The sequence below is a fragment of the Aptenodytes forsteri genome, unplaced genomic scaffold (assembly GCF_000699145.1).
Source record: "Aptenodytes forsteri isolate BGI_AS27 unplaced genomic scaffold, ASM69914v1 Scaffold215, whole genome shotgun sequence".
Taxonomy (NCBI): Eukaryota; Metazoa; Chordata; class Aves; order Sphenisciformes; family Spheniscidae; genus Aptenodytes; species Aptenodytes forsteri.
Window position 1 is genome coordinate 579,604 of NW_008795910.1, and position 19,931 is coordinate 599,534.

Below are 19,931 nucleotides of genomic sequence, written 5' to 3' on the forward strand. Positions count from 1 at the left end.
CCCTCCCGGGCTGCCCGCCGCCGTCCCCGCTGAGAGGGCGAGGCCAGGCTGCCTGTTGGGAAAGAAGGTGCGGCTCGGGGGGCCGGGTGGGTGACTTCTGCTCTGCCTCCTCAGCGCTGGCCATGGCCGCGCCGTGGGAAGACGTCCTGCGTAACGAGCCGGCCATCCAGGAGGCCGCGTCGGTGGCCGTGGACGCGGCGCTCCTGGAAGGCGTGCTGATGCGGACCGAGGGGGAGCCCAACGCCTCGGATGTAAGTGCCAGAGCGGAGTCACGGGACGCGGTCGATCCTGGCCGGGGTGTGAGTCAGCAAAGCCAGAGGAGCGTGGGGAGGAGCCGGCTGCCATCCCTGGGTTTGCGGAGCCCTCGTCAACGGGCACCGCTTTGCAGCGAGCACCCAGTTGCCTGGCTGGAGCACGAGCGACCCGGGGGCTATAACTCGCGCCCCGTCCTGCCGATGAGTGCGTCTCCCCGAGAGACAGCCCTGCAACACAGTTCCCCTTTTCCAAGGAGAAGGATAGATCTGGAAAGGTTTGGGAAATTGCCAGGAGCCCCTGCGTGTGTGTGGTGGTGGGAGCTCATCCCTCTCCCAGCCTCTCACCACACGTACGATCCTTTGAACCAGGGGAACGTCCCTCGGAGGGGCCTCTGTTTTTGGCGTGCTCCCAGCTACAAGTCAGCCTTTGCCCTGTACCTGGGACGAGGCGACTGGGACGGGGGTGGCTGATGCCTGGGATTACCTCTGGTGAATCTCTGGTAGCTGGCTGGGGCAGGGGCGCTGATGGGGGGCTCGGCCTGTTGGAGGGGGATGCCGTGAGGCGTCTCAGAAGAAGAGGGGTGGGACACTGTTGGGGATGGGTCCCTGAGGAGCCTGGGGACAAGCAGGCAGCTGCGCTGGGAGGTGGCAGAGGTATGAGGAGGGAGGTCTCCACCACAGGGGCTGTTCCTTGATGTCAACCCCATGGTCAGGTCAGGGCTCTGAGGGAACCTCAAAGGGTGAGAGGAAGAGGGAGCCTGGGAGGAGAGGCCAAATACACCGCCAGTGTCCCTTGTCTCGTGTAAAAATCAAGGTGAACTGGGAACTTCTCTCTAGTGTAATATTTCGGCTTTGAGGGTGGCCCTGTGCCTGAGCTGTGGGGTGAGCCAGGGGTCTGTAGTCACCCCTGGGACTCAGTGAGCAGGGATCAAAGGAAGCGACTCTGATGGCCAAACCCCAGGACTGGCAAATTCGCCTTTTCTCTGAAACTGAGGTGTTTTGGAGACCGTGCTCTCCAGTTAAGGTGGAAACAGAGCATCCTTCAGAGGGAAGCACTCAGCCCGGCTTGAGCTCTGGAGCAGCTGCTCCTGCGTCCACGGCGCCCCGCAGACGGCTCGTAAAGCAAAGCCCTCAGAAGTCAGGGGTCAGCAGGGTTGAGGCCCTGTGTCTCTCCAGGGTGCACTGGGGAGGGCTGGGGGTGGCTTCAGCCTTCAGACAAGCAGAGGAAGCACCTCTTTAGCCCCATTTAAGCTGCATAGACCTGACTGCTCTGCTGCTGCATCCTTGTTTGCAGGTGGTGAATTACGCTCCCTTCACGCTGCTCCCATCCGCAGTACCAAGTGTCCTGTTTGAACAAGCGTACGCTGTTCAGCAAGATTTTAACCTGCTGGTGGATGCTATTAGTCAAAACAAAGAATTCCTGGAGGATACTCTGGCCAGGTAACTTTCTTGCATGTTGCATTTTAATGAAATACTTTAAATGCAAAGCATTTATCACGTTTTAGGCATTCCTACCTTCCATCTGTTCATGTCCTTCAAGCTGAGGTGGGCACTCCTGTCCTCTGCAGAAATTGTCTCCTTTGCTGCATTATTTGTCCTAAGATTAATTTCCATCAAGTCTCTGTGTTTTGAGGTGTCCTTGGGCCTTAGAAGATGGGGCATCTGGCCAAGAGTTGACTCCCTGCAATGATCTTCAATTTTGCCGGTGTTTCGAGCTTGTGAATTCTTACTTGTGAGCTGTTGGCCCCTGGGCCCTAGATTCAAATTGCTGGAATCTTCTTTGAGTCCTGGATTCAGTAGTCTCTTTTAGTCTGGTTTTGCATCTGCCTGTGGCTATCCGATAACCACCAGCTCTGCTGCCTGCCCGCAGTTATGAAGAGAAGGTGTCTGTTCCTTCCCCCACACCTACCTCTGATCAATCACCCTGTGTCCCCTGCTTTCCTAGCCATGCTGGGAAGGTGACCCGCAAGCTCTGGGTGCTGAGGACTGGTCAGCTCTGGCTCGTGAACTCTGCTGGATTTATCTGTGGCTGTTGCCCTATGCTGGAGCGACCATCCCTGACTGTGGCCCCTATAATCTGTAGGGCTGATGTTTCTACAAAACCCGTTGCCCTTCCTGCTGCCCGTTCTGTGCTGCCTGTCTGCGCAGGTGCTGTTGGCTCTCTGGCACCGGGACAGAGCAAAGGAGACTGTTTTCCAGCGTCCTTCTTGTTTTGCTGAAGCCTGACCCCTCGGAGATGTTTTAATGCTTGTGCCTGTTCCAGAGCTGGCTGCAGCCAGAGCTTGTGGGGGCACGTTTATACCTGTGGTTAAGGAACGCAGCGCCTGGGGCTTGTGTGCGCTCAGGTGCCTGCGCAGTGCCGCCTCCTGCGCAGTGTCTCAGGGCAGCTCCTTGGAGGTGCTGCTCGCAATTAGCTCAGGGATTTGGGACCCTGAAGAAAAGCCAGACCTACTCTAGCAGGGCCACTGAAGCACTTGGCACCACAGTGTGTGGGATTTGGAGCCCAACAGGACAGGGGGAATTTGATGAAGCACGTGAAGCTGCTTCTATGAACTGTGTGTAGAGGCACAGAGAAACTTCTGATTTCTTTCCTGTATCTGCAGAATTCTGCTGCATTTCTTTGCTTTTGCTTGTCCCGTCTCTCTGCCCTGCAAATGGAAATCACCTCTGCACAGCGATGCTTTTTGTGGAGTGGCTGTGCTGAGCAAACTGGATTTGCATTATGGTTATGCTCTGTGGCCCTTGAAGAAGAGTGCATTCATGGTGAGATGCTTAACAGTGCTGTTGAACTTGGTCTAGCCACAGCCCTGCTATCTGTGCTGGAGAATGTCCCTGGTAAGGTTTTTTTCTGGAGAGGAATTAATTTTCTTGTTCCTCTGTGACAGTGTAAGGGGCTGATCTGGTCTGTCTTTCTCTCTAGCACCATCAAGGTAGATGACTTCACAGCTCGACTCTTCAGAATCCACATGCAAGTTTTGGAGGAAGGCTTGGCTCAGGTACCTTGGCAGGAGACCCCAGTGGTCAGCAGCTGCGCCCCTTTGCGTTGCGATGGGATTGCCTGGTCTCTGTCTGCAAGCTTGCTGCCGTGGGCTTTGAACTGTCCCGTAGTCAGGCTGGTCGCTCCCTTCGCTACGATGTCTCGGTTACAGCCTGTGAGCTCGGGACCTTGCCCTATTTGACAGTCATGCCCTTTGGTTAGTGCTGCTGGAAACAGTCAGGCCTTGACTGGGAGGATTTAATATGGTTTGTCCTTGTCCTGTGGGAGCCTCAGGAGAGTGCAAGGATGTGTGCCGTGCCGGGACCTGCGCCGGACAGGCTGTCCCTGCAGAAGCTCCTTTACTCTCACGGGTGGTGTTAACTCCTCTGGAGTACTGAGGAGGGCTTGCTCAGTGGGCCCTGAGCATGGGCCAAAGCACCCTCGGGCACGTCTTGCAGAAGTTTTTATCAAAATGAAGGTGACTGGATCTGCCCCAGGAGGATTTTGAAGTGAGGTCATCAAAGGGGTTTGCAGTTAAAGGCAACAGGAGAACCCACTTCACCTCCCCTCTGTTTCAGTCTGTGTTTTTAGGCATAAACCGCTCTGATTACATGTTTGACTGTGGGGTGGATGGGACACCGGCTCTGAAGCAGATAGAAATAAACACCATTGCTGCCAGCTTTGGAGGCCTCACCTCCCGCACTGCGGCGGTCCACGGGTAAGGGAACATCTCTGGCCCGTGCCGCCAGGCGCTGCAGCAGCTGTACTGCATGGCCTGCTGCACTCTGTGTCTTTGCGTGCTCTCCAAACTCCTGCTCCCTAGGTCCGGTCAAGGGCTGTCGTGGCGTTTACAGCTTTTTTTTTTTGTTTCACAGGCAGGTGTTGAAAATGTTGGGAAAGTCTAAGGAGGCATCGCGCCTGCTGCCCAACAACCCATCGAAAGGGCTTGCCTTGGGTATTGCGAAAGCCTGGGAGCTCTATGGTTCTCAAAGGTAAGGAGAGAGGAGGTGCTGGAGGCTGGGTTATCTCGTCTCCTCTGGGGATGCACGTGTTTGGTTTTGAAATTGCGCTTTCTGACAGATGCCTGTTTGCTAGACAAGCTGCTCTCAAAAAGCCTGTGGCACCCTGGGAAGAGCAATGCAGTTGTCTTGGCACGCAGGGCTGCTGTGTCACAAAGGCAGAGGGGTGCAGAGGGACCCTGGAGTTGTGTGGTTCAACAACCCTGCACAAGAGCTTGCTTTTCCTCCTGCCCTTGTGCTTATGCCCCGCACCGGTTTGGTAATTACGCAGGATGAGTGCTGCTCTCTGTTTGCATGCTGACCCTTAGAAACACTGGAGAAAACGAGCAGGAGTAGTGCAGGAAGCCTGAATCGCAGAGATCAAAAGCTGGTGATCCTGGGTGCACGTGGAGTGTTTCTGGGTTTAATGATGTCCTTGGTATCTCTTCCAGTGCTGTGGTGATGTTTGTGGTGGAGGAAGTCCAGAGGAACATTTTTGATCAGCGATGTGTAGAAAATGAGCTTTGGAACAGGTAAAGGTTGAATTTTCCTGGGATGGGAAAGGAAGGAGATGGTACAGTTTTGGAAAAGGGAAGCAGAGCCAACTGCTGCCGGCTCGTGGTGTTTCCCTCAAGGCAGCGTGTGGGGCGTCTCCAGGCTCTGCAGCAGGCACGGCGTGGCGGCAGGAGCGTAGGAGCAGGCCAGGGAAAGATGGAGGTGTGCAGAATCTGTTTGCTTTTTACTTTGTCACCTACTTAAGGATAAAGTCAAAACACTTTATAGTTTCTGGGACTGTGAGAGGGCATGTCTTGGTATGTAACAGGGCAGCCTTTATCTTGGACTTACCTCTGTGGTCTGTTACGCAGCTCTCTTCAGCGTTCCTTCGGTGGCCTCCTGCCTAGCCTCAGCACCCGCCTTCGGCTTCTCACCAACCTCCCAAAGCCTCTCACCAGCTCTTCGCTGGAAATACCAGCAGCCATCAAAGCCTCTGGTCTCCAGGGCTGATTCCTTGCTGATTTTGTGCCTGTGTAGTCCTCAGAGCTGCACCAGTGGTAGCTTTGCTGTGGGCCAAGTCTCTTAGACGAGACAATAAGGAGCACAGTGGGGTTAATGAGGGTCCTGCTTGCTCTCTGACTTGGGATTGGGTACAGGGTGTTTCATAAGAGCTTAATTAATGAAGCATCAAACCCATTGTGAAAGATTTGGGCAAAGTAAGCAACGCGGCCGTGAGTAAAGGACTCGGGAGAAGGAGGTGTTTTGATAAGGTCTGGCCCTGAGCCTGTTGCTGGAGCAGTGGGAGGTGTGTCGCGCTGTGTCTCCAGATCAGCAAGTCCACACTGCCGCTGTGTGGAGGAAAGGCTATAAAGCGTGAAGGAGGTAAAACATGCAGGAAGACGCTCTTCCAAGCCTGCAGCTCTTGGCTTTGAAGCCAACAGTGAGTGAATCTGTTGTGTAGTGATAAAAAAACCAAAATACTGACTTCTCTTAGAAACACTTTAGGAGGTGAAAGGTGAATATGGAGAAATCCAGGGTGTTTAGGCACATGTTCCGATTCCTACAGTATTTGGGCTGGAAACATAGGACAGGTGCTAAGAACAGGGACTGGTTTGGCCTGTAGGATTCCTCTGGCTCTGTAGTACAAAGCCTGAGGTTATTTGTGAAGGAGCCTACAGATCCTCCTTGCTGGAGCCACCGGTTCCACCTGTGATTTCTAGCTCAAGTAACTATGCCCAGCCTGGTGACTCTCCTGCTCCTCTCTTAACAGGAATATTCGGGTCATCAGGAAGCGATTCAGAGATGTGTTTGAAAAGGGGTCTCTGGATGATGCCAAGAGGCTGTATATGTGAGTATGAGCCAAGGTGCGCGTTCCTGGCTGTGTGGTGGGCACACAGGGCTGTAAAGGGGAATTTTCAACCAAAGCTGGTGGTATGTTTTGAGTGTAAATAGTGACTTTCTGAGAAAGCCATTCTCTTCCGTGCTCCAGGCTGCTGCTGCTTCCCCTTAGAGCTGAAATGGTTTTGTTTTCACAGTGGTGAGATTTTTGCATACACCCATCAGTCCCTTACAGCTGGAAACGTAATTTCCCTCCTTCAAGCCGCAGCCTTCAGAGCTCTGCGGGATCTTCACTTCCTCCACGTACATCTGCCATGAAAAGTCCTGGCTATTTCAGAGGCTTCCACAAAGACATTTCCTGTTTGCTGTTCACGTGATGCTCTGCCAACGGGAGTTGGGCTGGGTTATTAGTGCTAGAGGAGGAAGCATTACATGTCTTTATGGTATCTGTTGGTTTTGAATGCACTCAGCATTCCCTGCGGAGGCCAGGACATGCAGGTCACAGACTCCAGCTGCTGGCAGTTGGTCCCAAGTGTGACATTTGTCCTATTTCCAGGGCAATGTGCTTGGAGCTGTACAAGCCTAAAGGAAGATACGGTTTCATGCCAATGTTTTTTCTGTAGTTAGGCTAATTTTTCCATGGTTTGACCTTTGGTGCCTCTGCTGTGTTTAATTAATGAATACATCTGTCATCGCCAGACAGTTAAGGGGAAAGCGTATCCACTGTACTTCCTCCAGAGCATCCTCTCCTCTTACTGATGAATGCCTTTACGGTCACACTGCCGGGCTGCCAGCAGTTTCTGTGCTGCTTTCCCTGACCACATGCGCAGTTTGCGTGGCCAAAGCTTGGGTGTGTGGTGCTACAGGTATGCTGACGGCCCTGCCCTGGCAGGATGTTTTGGTGCCTGGGCAGGTTGTTGAGTTGATGTCCTGCCTTGAATTGCCACCGGAGAAGGACCCTGTTCCCTCCCAGCTTCAAGAATCTCCCAGGCCTGGTTCCCGGTGGCAAAAGCTATTAAAAAAAAAAAAAAAAAATAGGTTCTTACCTCCCTGCTGGGCTGGGTGCCTGAATTATTGAGACTTTTGGTTAGTCAGGGCAGAGGCCAGGTGTCAGCTCCCTGTGTCTCAGGACAGCGCAAGCCAGCTGGGGCTCAATGGATAGGAGCCAGGGCTTGCAGTCCTCAGCTTTCTCTGGCAGAGCCAGCCAGGAGCGGAACAGCCCACGAGGCCAAGGAGAAGGGGCAAATGCTGTAATGCGTTGCCTGCCTGACCCCCTTGCAGCCCCCTTGGTGCTGGGGGGTTCGGGCAGAGGTGGGCAGGGACCGGCCTGGTTCTGTGAATGCTTCTGGTTTCTGTTCCAGGGACGGCCAGGAGGTAGCAGTGGTGTACTACAGAGAGGGCTACGTGCCAAAGAACTACGACCAGCAGGTCAGTACTGACCGCTCTGCTCGGAGAAGCCACCCACGCTGTGGCCTTGCCCAGCGAGTTTGAAACGCCCTGTGATCCCAGGGGCATCTCTCCTGTCCTGGGTGGCGTTAGTCCTGTCCCACATGGCTGATAGCATAGGGAAGCTGTAACTCCGCAGTGCATGTGGGTGTCCCTGGCGCTCACGCAGTAAGAAAAAGGAGTGGCTTTCTTCTCCAATAACCACTCATGTGGTGACCTCTTACTGCAGCACTGAATTGCTTCTGTACAATAACACAGGTATTAGCACCTGCTTAAAGGGTTTAGACTTGAGCTACAGATCACACTCGTCCTCTACTAGGAGTATTAGGCTGCAGGTAATAATAATAATACAGACCAAATCTTGCTGTTGTCTGGAGGTGGCAGCACTGGACAAGCTGGGGAGGGGGTGCAGGCAAAGGCAGTGGACTAATCCGGCTGTGCTGTTTCCAGAATTGGTGAGAAATCCATGTACGCGTGTCTGCTTGTCTCCAGAGTGCTATTCCCACCCCCCATCCCTGCCAGGCAGGGAGGGAGGAGGCAAATTGTATGTCAATAACTGAACAGAAAAGAGTGGAGAAAACCTTTTGTTTTTTGGCTGATGGGATGGTTGCTCTCTTTCTGTCTCAGAACTGGGAGGCACGGTTGTTGCTGGAGAGATCGAGGGCAGTGAAGTGCCCTGACATTGCTACCCAACTCGCAGGCACCAAGAAGGTCCAGCAGGAACTGAGCCGGCCAGGGACGCTGGAGAGATTACTGCCCGGCCGCGCCGAGGCTGTCACTCGAATAAGAGCAACGTTTGCTGGACTCTATTCCCTGGATGTGGTGAGTGTGAGCGGGGCTGGAGCAGGAACAGACATGCAGACGTTTGCTTGGCCTGCGCGATGTTTCTCTTTGGTTAAGAAGATGAGAGGGCTTTGTTGTGGTCCCTGGGGGACCCTGTTGATCCTGCTCAGAGGGGTCTGTCGAGGAGCCCCTGCTCCTCCCTGACACTTTGCTGTTGCCATCCTTTCCTGCCAGGGCGAAGAGGGCGACAAGATAGCTGCTATGGCTATTGCTGACCCTGACCAGTTTGTGCTGAAGCCGCAGCGAGAAGGTGGAGGTATGAGCTGGACTGGGTCCGTGGGGGTTTTCATTGCGGTTCGTGCTGTATCCAGGAGAGGCAGTAGCTCTGTGATGGCTCCTGCTCCTGTGCTGAGGGGTGAAAGGTGGGGTGGGGTGGCTTGTAGCTGCTTGTAGCCACGAGGACTAGTCATGGCAGTAAGGTAATGCTGCTCCTGCTCCTTAGGCCCCAGAGCTGGGGTGTGGGGAGACCAGGCAGCACGTGGGGAGGCAAAGGGTGGGTCTGTTTAGGCTGCTGGGGCCAGCGGCTTCTGCTGTGCTGGGAAGTGCTTGACTTGCTGGTTTTGTTGTCAGGGAACAACCTCTATGGTGAAGAGCTCAGGCAGGTTCTGGAGAAGATCAGAGACAGCCCTGAGAGAACCTCCTACATCTTGATGGATAAGATCAAACCACAGCCAGCAATTAATTACTTACTGAGGGCTCACAGTCCCCTACAAGTGTCCGAGTGCATCTCAGAGCTCGGTATTTTTGGTGTCTATGTCAGGTGAGAAATGTGCTTGCGTTACGGGGTGGTTACCTGCTCCAGCCGGCACTTGGGTTGGGAGCGTTTTTCCCTCTGCGCTGTCTGAGCACAGCGGCAGGGCAGATGTCTCTTGGGAGGTGGTGGTACAGGGGACAGACGTGACCATTCAGTCTCTGCCCCTGTCAGCAGCTCTCTGAGCACTAGGACCTGGGCAGGTTGTTGAGTTGATGTCCTGCCTTGACAGCGTGTTCCGACGCTGAACTGCTGCTCTGTACCTGCTGCCAAATGAGTTGTTGAAAAACTGCAGAGCTGGTGCTGGCCATTATGGGTGTAACAGCCACGTGGAACTGGCGTGTCTCATCTCTGATTTCTGGGAGCACTTCTCAGGTTCTGGATGCAGCCACATGCTTTCTGAAGCCCTGGTGATCTCAGAAATATCTGAAGGCTTAATGCGGTCGTGTTCGACCCTAAATAGCTGCTGCTTTTGTTTAAAACCCTCACGGGCCCATAGAAATGTTTCCGTAGTTTATAAATTAAAGTCCTTCTTGTACAATTTTAGAAACAAATGTACTCTGGCAGCGTTCAGAACCTGACACTGCCTGTGTGCAGAGCAATCAGACCAAAATGGCCCAGCTGAAAAGGGCACTGTTGCTGGCAGGCACAAAACAGGGGCGGCTCTGTTGTCTGCAGAGACCTCTGCATTAGCCCTGGGGCTTTTACTTGCCCGTTACCTGCCCTGCGCTTTGGCAGGGAACGTGAATCAAATTGTCCAAGATGAAATGCCATAAGCTTTCTGCTCTGCAGGTGCTCAGTTGCCCTTTTCTTTGCAGACAGGGCAAGGAGATGGTGATGAACAAGGCTGCCGGCCACCTCCTGCGGACGAAGGCGATTGAGCACGCAGACGGTGGGGTAGCGGCTGGGGTGGCAGTGCTGGACACTCCTTACTTGGTGTGAGGAGGCGATGCCCCATCCTGCCCACCTCCCTCTGCTGCCCGAAGAGCTGATCTGCCACAGCGATGTTCTCCTTAGGGTGCACTTACCAAGGTCTGACATGTTGGGGACGGTGAGGAGGGACTGCATGGACACAACTGCTCAAACGTCCTGCGTCCCAGCCCCAGCTTCTCCTCTGCCATTCCTTCTGCAGGAAGAAGGGACTTCCTTGCTCTGCCTGCTCAGGGGGCCCTGCCCCATGCGCATCCCAGCTGTGACCTCCCAGGACTGCATTGCTCTGGGTGTTCCCTTGGGGTCTAGCCTGCGGGCAGGGGTACGTACAGCAGAACAGGCACTCGCGCTGTTCCCAGTTTCGTGCTCCTTGATGCTGCATTATTTCTGGAGACACAAACGCAAAGCCTAGGGAATGGGAGGAGAAAGGTGGATGCGCAAGTAACAGCCTTCATCTGTGGGAATTGTGGCCCAGTGCCTCAGTGCTTTCCAGGTTAAAGAGGGGAGCCCAGCTCCACGTGCCCATGGCCCCTCCAGCCCTCCTTCAGCTGCTGCCCTGATTTCTACTTTTCCCAGTGCCTGAGGATCCTCAGGGTTCCTGCACAAGGGACAGCTGCCCTGGTGTAATGTGCCCAAGGGCCTCTTGCTTGCTTTTGCTTTGCCCAACTCCTGCTTTGTTGGACTGGGTACTCCTCCCAAACAGCGCTTCACTCTGGGACCAGCACCAGCGGATGATGAGACATGTCTCCCTCCAGGTTTCATGAATCAGTGGGAACAGCGCAGCAGTGGAGGGACACACAGGCATGCAGGCTCTCCATCCCATGGGCTTTTGCCTCTTCCTCTACTCCTTTTCCTCCTCAGCCGAGCAGTTCAAGGGGAAACAAAAGGTGTGCCTTTCTGGCAGTGCCCTGGTAAAGCACCCAGGCAGCCTCAGCTCTACCCTTTTAGTGACACCAGAGAGAAGCAGTGTAAAGCCAGTATTTCTGAAGAATGACTGTGCCGAGTGACAGACCTGCACCCTGCTGGGCGCATTGCCGCGGTGTGGCAACGCTGTGTGCTTCAGTTAGCAATCTTTCACCTTGGAAAGAGTTCAGTTCTGTAAGTGTGACTGATTCTGTGATTCCTGGGTGGTTGTTTCATTAGGGGGTGTTGAGTACCCTCAGCCAGAGATTAAAACGTACGTGCAATCTGAACACTGTTCTTGTGCTAACTTTGTCTGAGACTAGATGCGAAGGGCAGGCAGGGCGTCTGGGCAGCCGTACACCTGTGCACGGCCCTTTCATGTACCTTCACACTGGGGACAGCTAAAGCCAACCCACCAGTTTCTGCTCTGGGTGCTGTAAGGCTGCGCAGCACCCTGTCGGAGATGTATCCTGGCACTCGGCTCTGCAGCGCTGGCCCAGCACAACCAGTGGATGGAGAGCTGCTGGTGTGGGGGGGTGCCAGGTAAGACAGGCTTGGGGAGGAAACACTCTCAGCCTGGCGCTGTGACTGTGCAGTTTGCTGGAGCAGCAAGGGCCACAAGGTTAGATGCAGCTGTGAGGAGCAGGAGGAGAGCACTGTAGCAGGGCCCCTGAGCTGCTGGAGGCAGCTGCTGGTGAGGCCTGAGCCAAAGGTGACATTGGAGGCAGGGGCTGGTATCCATTGCTGTGCCTGGGTGAGGACCAGGCGTGGAGGGGAGGCAGCTATCAACAGCCCCGAGCCTCCTTGGGTGCTTGTCTGTCTCCCTGGCATTGGTCCTGCGTAAGGGGGTTGATGACAGATGGGCGTCGCGCTGTCTTGTGCTTTCCATGAGCCTTAGTGGAACAATGTTGGCTGGAGACCAGGGAGAAACTGAGGCACAGGCTCCAGCCCTGGAGCCAGAGCTTCTGCCCTTGCCCCAGTGCAGAGCAGCAGCAGACTTGAGTCACAGCCTGTAACTCCCAGTCCATGAAAGAGCGTCGCACTGGCAGTCGCCTACCCCGGTTATGGCATGGCAGGTACAACAGCAATGTCTGAGCACCCCCATCTCCCCTAGACTCAACAGCAGACAAGCACCTACAACCCAAGCACATGCTCTAAGCCTGTTTCCATTTTGTTTTCTTGAATTTTATTGCATTTTGCATAAAATTCTAGCTGTTTCCAGCCAAAACAACATAGCAGACAAAGAGTAAGAGAGGCGGAGAGATTATGTAGGAATCCTTGTCAACAAGGTGGCACGATCCAGTGGTACAGAGCTGTGGGGGACACATGGGACACTGGCACACACTGAGGTTACAGATCACAGACAAGTGCCATGCCAGTGAGAGCAGCAGGTAAGAAGTGAGACTTGGACAACAGCCCACCAGAGCACCTGCAACACTTGCCCTGAGCAACCAGCCTCAGAGGCAGTTGCCTCATCCTTTCCAGCCCAGCCAAAAGTCAGCTCAGTTTGCAGGTAAAGCCTGTATGTTGGCACTCGCCAGACCAGCTGTTGCAGCAAGTTTTAAAGCCCGTTTCTCCTTTGGTTTAAGTGCAAAATTGAACAGTTCACATGCAATTTTTATACAGACATTACAAGGGGGAGGGATTTCCCAGCATGACCCAGGGCTGGAGTTAAATGTAATTCATTTGAAGAAGAATAGCTTTGGCAGTATCCTTGTGAGGTTCAGGCTCTCAGGCTAGAGGTTTTGGGGTTTTTTCCTCTCATCATCATCATAAACCCATGTCAGATTTAAGCAAAAGCTAACTTTAAACATCTTCCACCATTTTCTTCCTGATGAGAAAACATCATTGAGGATTAACACAGCCCTGCCTGCCTTGGTTTCTTTGCTGTAGGAATGGTCATGGGACCATGCACCTGGTTTGCCTGCAATGGGAAAGGTGCCTCTGCATGGAAACAAAGGTTTCCCCTCCATCCTTTAGTATCAACAGCACCCAGGACACAAAAGGAGCATCCAGCTGCAACAGCCTGTGAGTTCAGCTGTGAGCTGGTGGAAGCAGTGCTCTGTGGAGCATGTCAGACCAAGACCATGTCTATGGCCAGTGAAGGCCTCTGGGTTGGGAAAAACACACCAGCTGGCACCATGCAGTTCAGAAGTAGCAGGTCTTGGTACCAAACTGCTCTAAAAAACTTGTTTAAAGCATAGAGCTCCCTTAAGCCTTGCCACACTCCCTTTCCAGCTAGGGGACCTCTGCTAGCAGCAGGCTTGGACAGTGGATGCAAGACTAAAACTCAGCTATACAGTTATGATGTGAGAGTGTTTTTAAGTTCTCCCACAGCTTGCAGCACTCCAAGTAGAAAAGGAAGCTTAGCTGGCACGTGGGCAGTGGCAGATGCACCTCCCTTGCCTGCCTGCATTGAGTAACTCCAGCACCACTTCCCCTCCAACCCCCAAAGTTCCTTCCCACTGTGCGCAAAGTGCCAGAGTCCCTCAATTACATGAAAAAGTTAATTAACCCCCCCCCAAAAAAATTAAAAATCAAGAACGAGGAGCTGAAAAGGGAGGAGGATGAGCCCCTCCGTGCACGAGGCTGAACCTCAGATGTGTGATACCCATCTGGAACATGATGCACACACTCTTCCAAAGCATGGACATGCTAGTGAGGCACAGCCTCTCCAGAGCCAGCTTTTCCCTCGTTCGTAACGTTTGTACATTCAATTCAACAGGTGAAGGTTTCCTTCCCAGGGCAGACAGCAGTTACTCAAGGGACCTGCTCATCAGGACAGTGCTGCTGCTACAGTTCTGCTCAGCAGGGACAGGTCATGCTGCTACTCTTTAGTGTCACATCTGCTGCTGAAAAGATGTTTTATGATGCCCGGGTTTGCCAAAGTGGAGATGTCTCCTAGATCTTGGTCATTTTTGGCAATCTTCCGTAATATCCGTCTGGTAATCTTTCCTGTAATGACAGCCATGAAAGGAAAGCAGGAGTCAGGATCTCTTCAAGCATCCTTAGCAGGAGCGGGGAGTGCCAGACCTGCAGCATCCTGCTTGCCCTGAGGTTGCTCCCCCCTGAATTTGAGCAGCCCTGGACAAGCAATTTAGGGCTGATTTCCTTCCACTGGCAGGAACTACTCAGTCCTCCCCAGCACTGTCACTGGGCCCCTTACCTGAGCGGGTTTTGGGCAGGCTAGGGGCATACTGGATGTAATCAGGCGTTGCTATCGGTCCGATTTTTTCTCTGACTAGAAGGAAAAAAAAAAAAAAAAAAAAGATTTTCATTGTAGGTACTAGGAGATACCACACACATCCTTTTCAGGCAGGATGACCAAGTTAAGGCATGGAGAGCCCAGCTCCTGGGGAACCTGGTAGGGCAGTGCTTAGGGCTGCTGCATCCCAGCCTCAAGGCTGTGGGAGGGGGCAGCAAGACCTGCAATGCCAACGGGGCTATAAGCACATCTTCCCAAAGGCAAGAGCACTCATTTTTATTCTCTCCATCTTCAAGAAACCTCTATAATGGCTACACCAATCACTATCACCATTTTGATAGAGCAAGGACTGATTCGCTGTTGGGTTCCTACAGAGAAGAAACTGCCATGGGTCCGTTTCATGTATTAAATGCTGTAGTCTGTTGTGGCAATGAAAGAGCTCCCTTGAGACCAGAGCACAAACACCCAGAGCACCACCCCAAAGCAACCGAACGATCCTCACAGCAAGTCAAAATCTGCCAGGGAGAGCTGTGGGAGCCATGCCCACACACGCGAGCACTGCTGCAAACGAAAGCCTGCCGGGTACCCCAATCCTTCACGCGGCTGCCAACTCCCAAGAGGTAGAGATGGCATCACATGAGCAGCCAAAGGCCGGGAGAACTAATTTTAGTCTTCGCCAGCCGTGCTCTCTAATCAGAGGGGGCACCTTGTCACAGTTGTCCATGATGCATTCCCCAGACTACACGCACCCTCGTTCAAGCACCCAAGCCCTTAACCCCTCCATCACCTGCCCAGCACTGTCCTCCCTCTCCCTGCCACATAACCTCCCAAATATCTGGCTGTTGCCACCTTGTTTTTTCAGCTCATCCGTCAGGTTCTTGGTGAACTCGTGGCCATCTCTCAGGGTCACGAAGCAGTAGAGGCACTCGCCTTTCAGGGGGTGTGGGTGGCTGACCACCGCAGCCTCTGAGATGGCAGCGTGCTCGAGCAAGGCTGACTCTACCTCTGCAGTGCTCAGCAAGTGGCCTGGAAGCAAGGAGAGGCAGTTTTACAGACCCACACGGGGCTGGGGTCCTGAAGCCTCCCAGCAGCTGGGAGGAAGAGGTCTGCAGGTGTAAAAGGCCCTAAACAATAGGTTTGAGAGCATCGATTTCATTTGAGAAAAGACAACAGTTGGAGAGAGAAACTAATTTCAGCAGTCCAGGGCTGAGCTGCCCCGAAGGCTGCCAGATATCACTCACCTGCAGAGCAAGGCCACCTCCCCTGGCTGTTCTCCCTCCCACCTTTAGGCTTCTTTCTTTAACAGATCCCGAGCTGTTCACAGCCATGGGATTAAACAAAGCACAGGCTGAGGAGGAGCTGGATTTGGTAAGAGGAGACCTGCCCACATGGTCAGCTGGAACATGCAGAGGAGGAAGAGGCTGGATCTGCAGAGCCCAGGAACCGGCCCTGCCATGCACTGCTCCAGCTCATCACCATGGGGAGATGAAACAACGCTCCACATCTTGGGGCAGGGGCACAACTCACTCCTGTACACCTCTGCTCCTGTACCTGCACTCTGACATTCCACCCTGGGACTGCTGTCACAGGAAACCATGGGAAGGTGGTCAACTCCCAGAATGATCAGCTGGTGGAGGATCAAGCACTGCTGGTCAGATGAAAGGATCTAGTTTGATCCAGCGACAAGTACAGCAGCATCTCACAGCCAGCAGCAAGTACCTGTAGGCTACAGCCTCCAGGAAAGGAGGAAGGGAGCTATTAAAGGCAGTATATGGAAAATGGTGGGCTGAGAAGCAACTGAATCTCAAAGACTCAGTCAAGAGAGGTGGGAGAATCTCCACCTCTGTAGACAGCTCCGAGCAGCCTGATCCAGCTTTGAGGTTAGCCCTACATGGAGCAGCAGGTTGGATTAGGAACCACATGGTCCTGCCCAACCTCTGTGCTTCCCTGTGGCCCTAAATCCTTCAGCACAGAGGCACCTTGACTGGTTAAGGACCTCCTCTAAGAGATTACAGAAGGCTCCTTCCCTCCAGTGTGTTGTCTCCAGAGGAAATGATGCAGAAAGTCACCAAGTCACAGACTTGTCTGTCTCAGAAATAACCCTGACCCAGCAATTAGATCCACTTTGAGGACAGGTTGCTGGGCAGAGTCACGGATGCAGAACTGTCCCCCGTAAAGCAAGGTGTCTCTCTCAACTACTGTCAGAAAGCACATTGGTCCCCACTGAAGACAAACCTCGTTCTTACCAGAAACATTCAACATGTCATCAATTCGCCCTGTGATCCAGTAATAACCATCTTTATCTCTCCTGCAACCTAAAAATAGCCAGAAATGACAGCGTGAGGAAGCAGTGCCAGCTCTTAGAGCAACTGATAAGGGATTCTGAGGCCAGGACACGGCAAGATTTAAATTGCTGTCCCCAGGCCTCTGCAGCCACACACTCCCTGGACAATCTTACCGTCGCCTGTCACATAGTACCCAGGGAACTTCTTGAAGTATATGGTTTCAAATTGCTGGTGGTTTCCATACAGCGTGCGCATTATTCCTGGCCAGGGCTGCTTAAATACCTGATGGTGAAAAATGCAGACCTGAGTCAGTGAGAGGAAAACCAGTAACCCAGGCCTTGCACTACGGCAATAGAAGCATGCAGTCTTTGCACGCGGTGATAGAGATGCCAGAGAGACAGCCACGAGTGATGACACTCAGACACTTGCTGCCCAGCGCTGATCTACTGGGGAAGTCTCACCAGGCTTGGCATGTGGGAAGGAGCTTGGCTGAACAGTTGTTCCCGTCCTCCTGCCTTGCCCATGTGTGCAACTGCATTTAACAATCAGTTGAACAGTTTGTTTACAGCATAAAGCTCCCAGTGAGTTATGGCAGTGAAGGGAGTTCCTATCACCCAAGGGGGTTCCTTGTGTAGACCCAGAGTAAGCAGAGACACGTGTATACTACCAGGAAGGTCCCGGTGCTCACAGGGAACGGACAAGGGGAGGGTGGGGAAGATCAGCCCTTCTTTACCAGGTAGCCTTCTGCTTCTCCTTCCAGCTCTTCCCCCGACTCGTTCAAGATGGCAGGGACCACACCGAAGAAGGGGAACGTCTGCCATGGGGACCAGAGAGCAAGGAGACATTGAGGTGAGCCCACGCATTAAAGCCTCATAACCAGAGGGAGTGCAAGGCAGAGCAAGGGCAGCTTTGGAGAGGCTGTGGCACATGGGGGCCTGTGAGCACAGCTGCAAGGGGCCAGGCCTGGGATTTTGGGTGGTGGCCACCTCCCTGCATGCACCACTGTCCCACAACCACCCTGGCAGGCTGGTAACCACCAGGCTGTGGTACAGACAGTGCCAGCTGCTGCTGCAGTGCCCCCGGGGAGCCCTCCCTGCCCCTGGGGAGAACAAGTACTCACAGCAGAGCCCGGTTTCATGGGGGTGGCGGCAGGGAGGGGTGTCAGCATGTGGCCACCCTGCGAAGAGAGGTAAAAGCAAGTGAGTTTGGGCCATGCCAGTCCATCCCACAGCTGTTCGCATTGGCTCTGGTCACATCACATCCCAGGCTGCTCGGGGCAGTTGTGGAGATGGGGCCTTGGGAAGGATACGGCAGGGGACAGGGAGCTTGTGTTTGGGCATGAAGCTTTGGAGCTGCTGGGGGAGAGAAAGAGAGGGAGGAGAGCAGGGTCCAGAGCAGACCTTGGCAGGCACCCTTTGGAGAGGAAGGTCTCCCCTCAGAGCCTGTTTGAGGTCCAGGAAAGAAAGAAGAGAAGGAGACACTTGCAGGCCACACCAGAGTCTCCTGGGCAAGCAAAACAACTAGTCCACATAGAACCAAAGCAAATCTGCAAAGGCACCCTGCAGGGAGCATAATGGAAAGAGAGGTCCCAGGGACAACCAGGCGAGTACTCACTGTCTCTGTCTGCCAGAACGTGTCCACAATGGGACACCTCTCTTCTCCCACCACACAGTAGTACCACAGCCAGGCTTCAGGGTTGATGGGCTCTCCAACGCTCCCCAGCACCTTCAGAGACTTCCTGCTGTGCCTGCAGAGAGGAGGGGGCTGGCAGGGGCTCAGCAGGCCATGGAGAGCAGCAGCTGTGAGCCTGCTGCACAGCAGAGCCTGCAGCAACCCCTGGGCTACCCAAAGTGTACTTGGGGCTTCCAGGCATAGTTCAGACCCTTCTCAGCCCTCTTCCATGGGGAAAGAAAGGAGACCTCTGATTTTGGTGTCTCCCACTCCAAGCTCCCACTTGGCTCTGCTCCTTCCCTTCCTTGGGCCAAGGAGCAGCACGCGGAGGGGCTCTCTGCCCAGCACACCTCCGTGAGCTTTGGGTTAGGAGCAGGGAGAACCTGCAGTCTCTGAGCTTAGCTGCAGCTTACGGTGAAAGAGGAGGACCTGCTCAGAAGTGCCATAATGAAGTTAGTGCTGGGAGTGCAGAAACATAGCCTGCATATTGCTGTGTAGAAGGCAGAAGATCCTGGTCTGTTCAGAAAACACACTGGGGAAGCTGCTGCTCAGCGAGGAAGCTGGGGTCCCTGGTCCCCCATCGAGAGCCTCTGGCTGTGCCAGAGCCAGGGATCCCTGTGCCACTGGGGACTGGCACTCACTTTTTGACGGGCTCCTCCCCGTGCTTCATCAGCAGCCGGATAGCTGTGGGTGCTGTGTAGAACTTGGTCACCTTGTACTTGTCAACGATGCTCCACATTCGCCCAATGTCTGGGTAAGTGGGGACACCTTCAAACTGAGCAGGAGACAGGGCAGTGACACAGCCGGTCCTTACTGCTACCGACCTGCCGCACCTTCCCAAGCAGGAGAAGCCGAGAGCAACAGGGAACAGCAGTTGGACCCTAGCATGTCCTTATAGGAATGCCAGGGGCACCACACAGTGAAACCAGCCCAGTCCAGGGACCTCTCTTACTGCTTCCTTGGGATGGATTTGGCATCACCCCACCCCAGGTGTCCTAGCAAATGTCCCCCGAAACACCCTAGCAGCACAGGCACTTGGGTGGCTACCACAGTGACACAGTCCCACCAGCCCAAACGACCCTGCCCACATGGTAAAGGGCGAGAGGCCCAAACACAGTGACAGAACCACAACCAAAAGTACCAAGAACCCCAAGAAGGGCTCCCCAACGTGACAGTGATTTTCCTGCTTGCATTCCCCCAGGGACTCTTGAGCACAGGCCTCTGGCTCCCTGATCTGTATACAAGTTAGAGCTGTACACTGCCAAGGGAGATACAGGCACAGGAGTTAAATGCAGGTTGTCAAATCAGCATCAGCAGTGAAAACATCACTCTCTGCTCCTGATCCAGCTTTCGCATTACCCCGCAGCAGCCCTGGCTCCCCTGGTACACAAGGCTTGTACTTCTAAGGGAAAGAAACAAGGGAGCATTTGAAAAATTAACCACCCAAAAGCCACACACAAACTAGCCCCCTGTCTGCCACCGAGCGGTCACCCATGCCCTCCTTGGGGACCGCCATCCTTCCTCACAGAGCCCAGGGCACTGCACACAAGTGAGAAGCACGCTCATCACAGAGCAATGCAGGGACGCAGCTCAGCACCACGATCTCCACTTCCTTGGAGTAAAAGCACCCAGCTGCCATCCAGCACTTACTAACACACTAGTTGCCCCGTTTGCCAAGGGTCCGTAAGTGAGGTAGGAATGGCCCGTTATCCATCCAATGTCAGCTGTGCACCAGTAGACATCCTCAGGTTGGTAATCAAACACATATTTAAATGAGGTGGCAGCAAAAAGCATGTATCCACCCACCGTATGCAGCACACCCTACAAGGAGAAGG

General features: G+C 53.8%; 2 protein-coding genes across 2 annotated transcripts in view; one reads left to right on the forward strand and one right to left on the reverse strand.

Annotated features, from left to right (window-relative positions):
- Window positions 1-105: 105 nt before the first annotated feature.
- GSS (glutathione synthetase) lies at window positions 106-11,224 on the forward strand. The gene is made up of 12 exons (XM_009284583.2): window positions 106-251; window positions 1,549-1,694; window positions 3,175-3,250; window positions 3,810-3,949; window positions 4,107-4,223; window positions 4,682-4,762; window positions 5,995-6,072; window positions 7,424-7,490; window positions 8,136-8,330; window positions 8,526-8,607; window positions 8,922-9,111; window positions 9,921-11,224. Exons 1-12 carry the CDS (start codon window positions 123-125, stop codon window positions 10,042-10,044), a joined length of 1,425 nt encoding a protein of 474 aa, XP_009282858.1. The 5' UTR covers window positions 106-122; the 3' UTR covers window positions 10,045-11,224.
- Window positions 11,225-12,096: 872 nt separating this feature from the next.
- The window catches only part of ACSS2 (acyl-CoA synthetase short-chain family member 2), a 67,113-nt gene continuing 59,278 nt past the window's right edge, over window positions 12,097-19,931 (reverse strand). The window contains exons 14-24 of the mRNA XM_019473476.1: window positions 19,747-19,917; window positions 18,738-18,871; window positions 18,040-18,172; window positions 17,546-17,602; window positions 17,159-17,239; window positions 16,599-16,707; window positions 16,387-16,455; window positions 14,990-15,166; window positions 14,102-14,176; window positions 13,744-13,890; window positions 12,097-13,711 (exon numbers count right to left, since the gene is read on the reverse strand). Coding sequence (XP_019329021.1) covers window positions 13,763-13,890; window positions 14,102-14,176; window positions 14,990-15,166; window positions 16,387-16,455; window positions 16,599-16,707; window positions 17,159-17,239; window positions 17,546-17,602; window positions 18,040-18,172; window positions 18,738-18,871; window positions 19,747-19,917 — 1,134 coding nt within the window. The 3' untranslated portion in view covers window positions 12,097-13,711; window positions 13,744-13,762. The remainder of the gene's footprint in view (window positions 13,712-13,743; window positions 13,891-14,101; window positions 14,177-14,989; window positions 15,167-16,386; window positions 16,456-16,598; window positions 16,708-17,158; window positions 17,240-17,545; window positions 17,603-18,039; window positions 18,173-18,737; window positions 18,872-19,746; window positions 19,918-19,931) is intronic.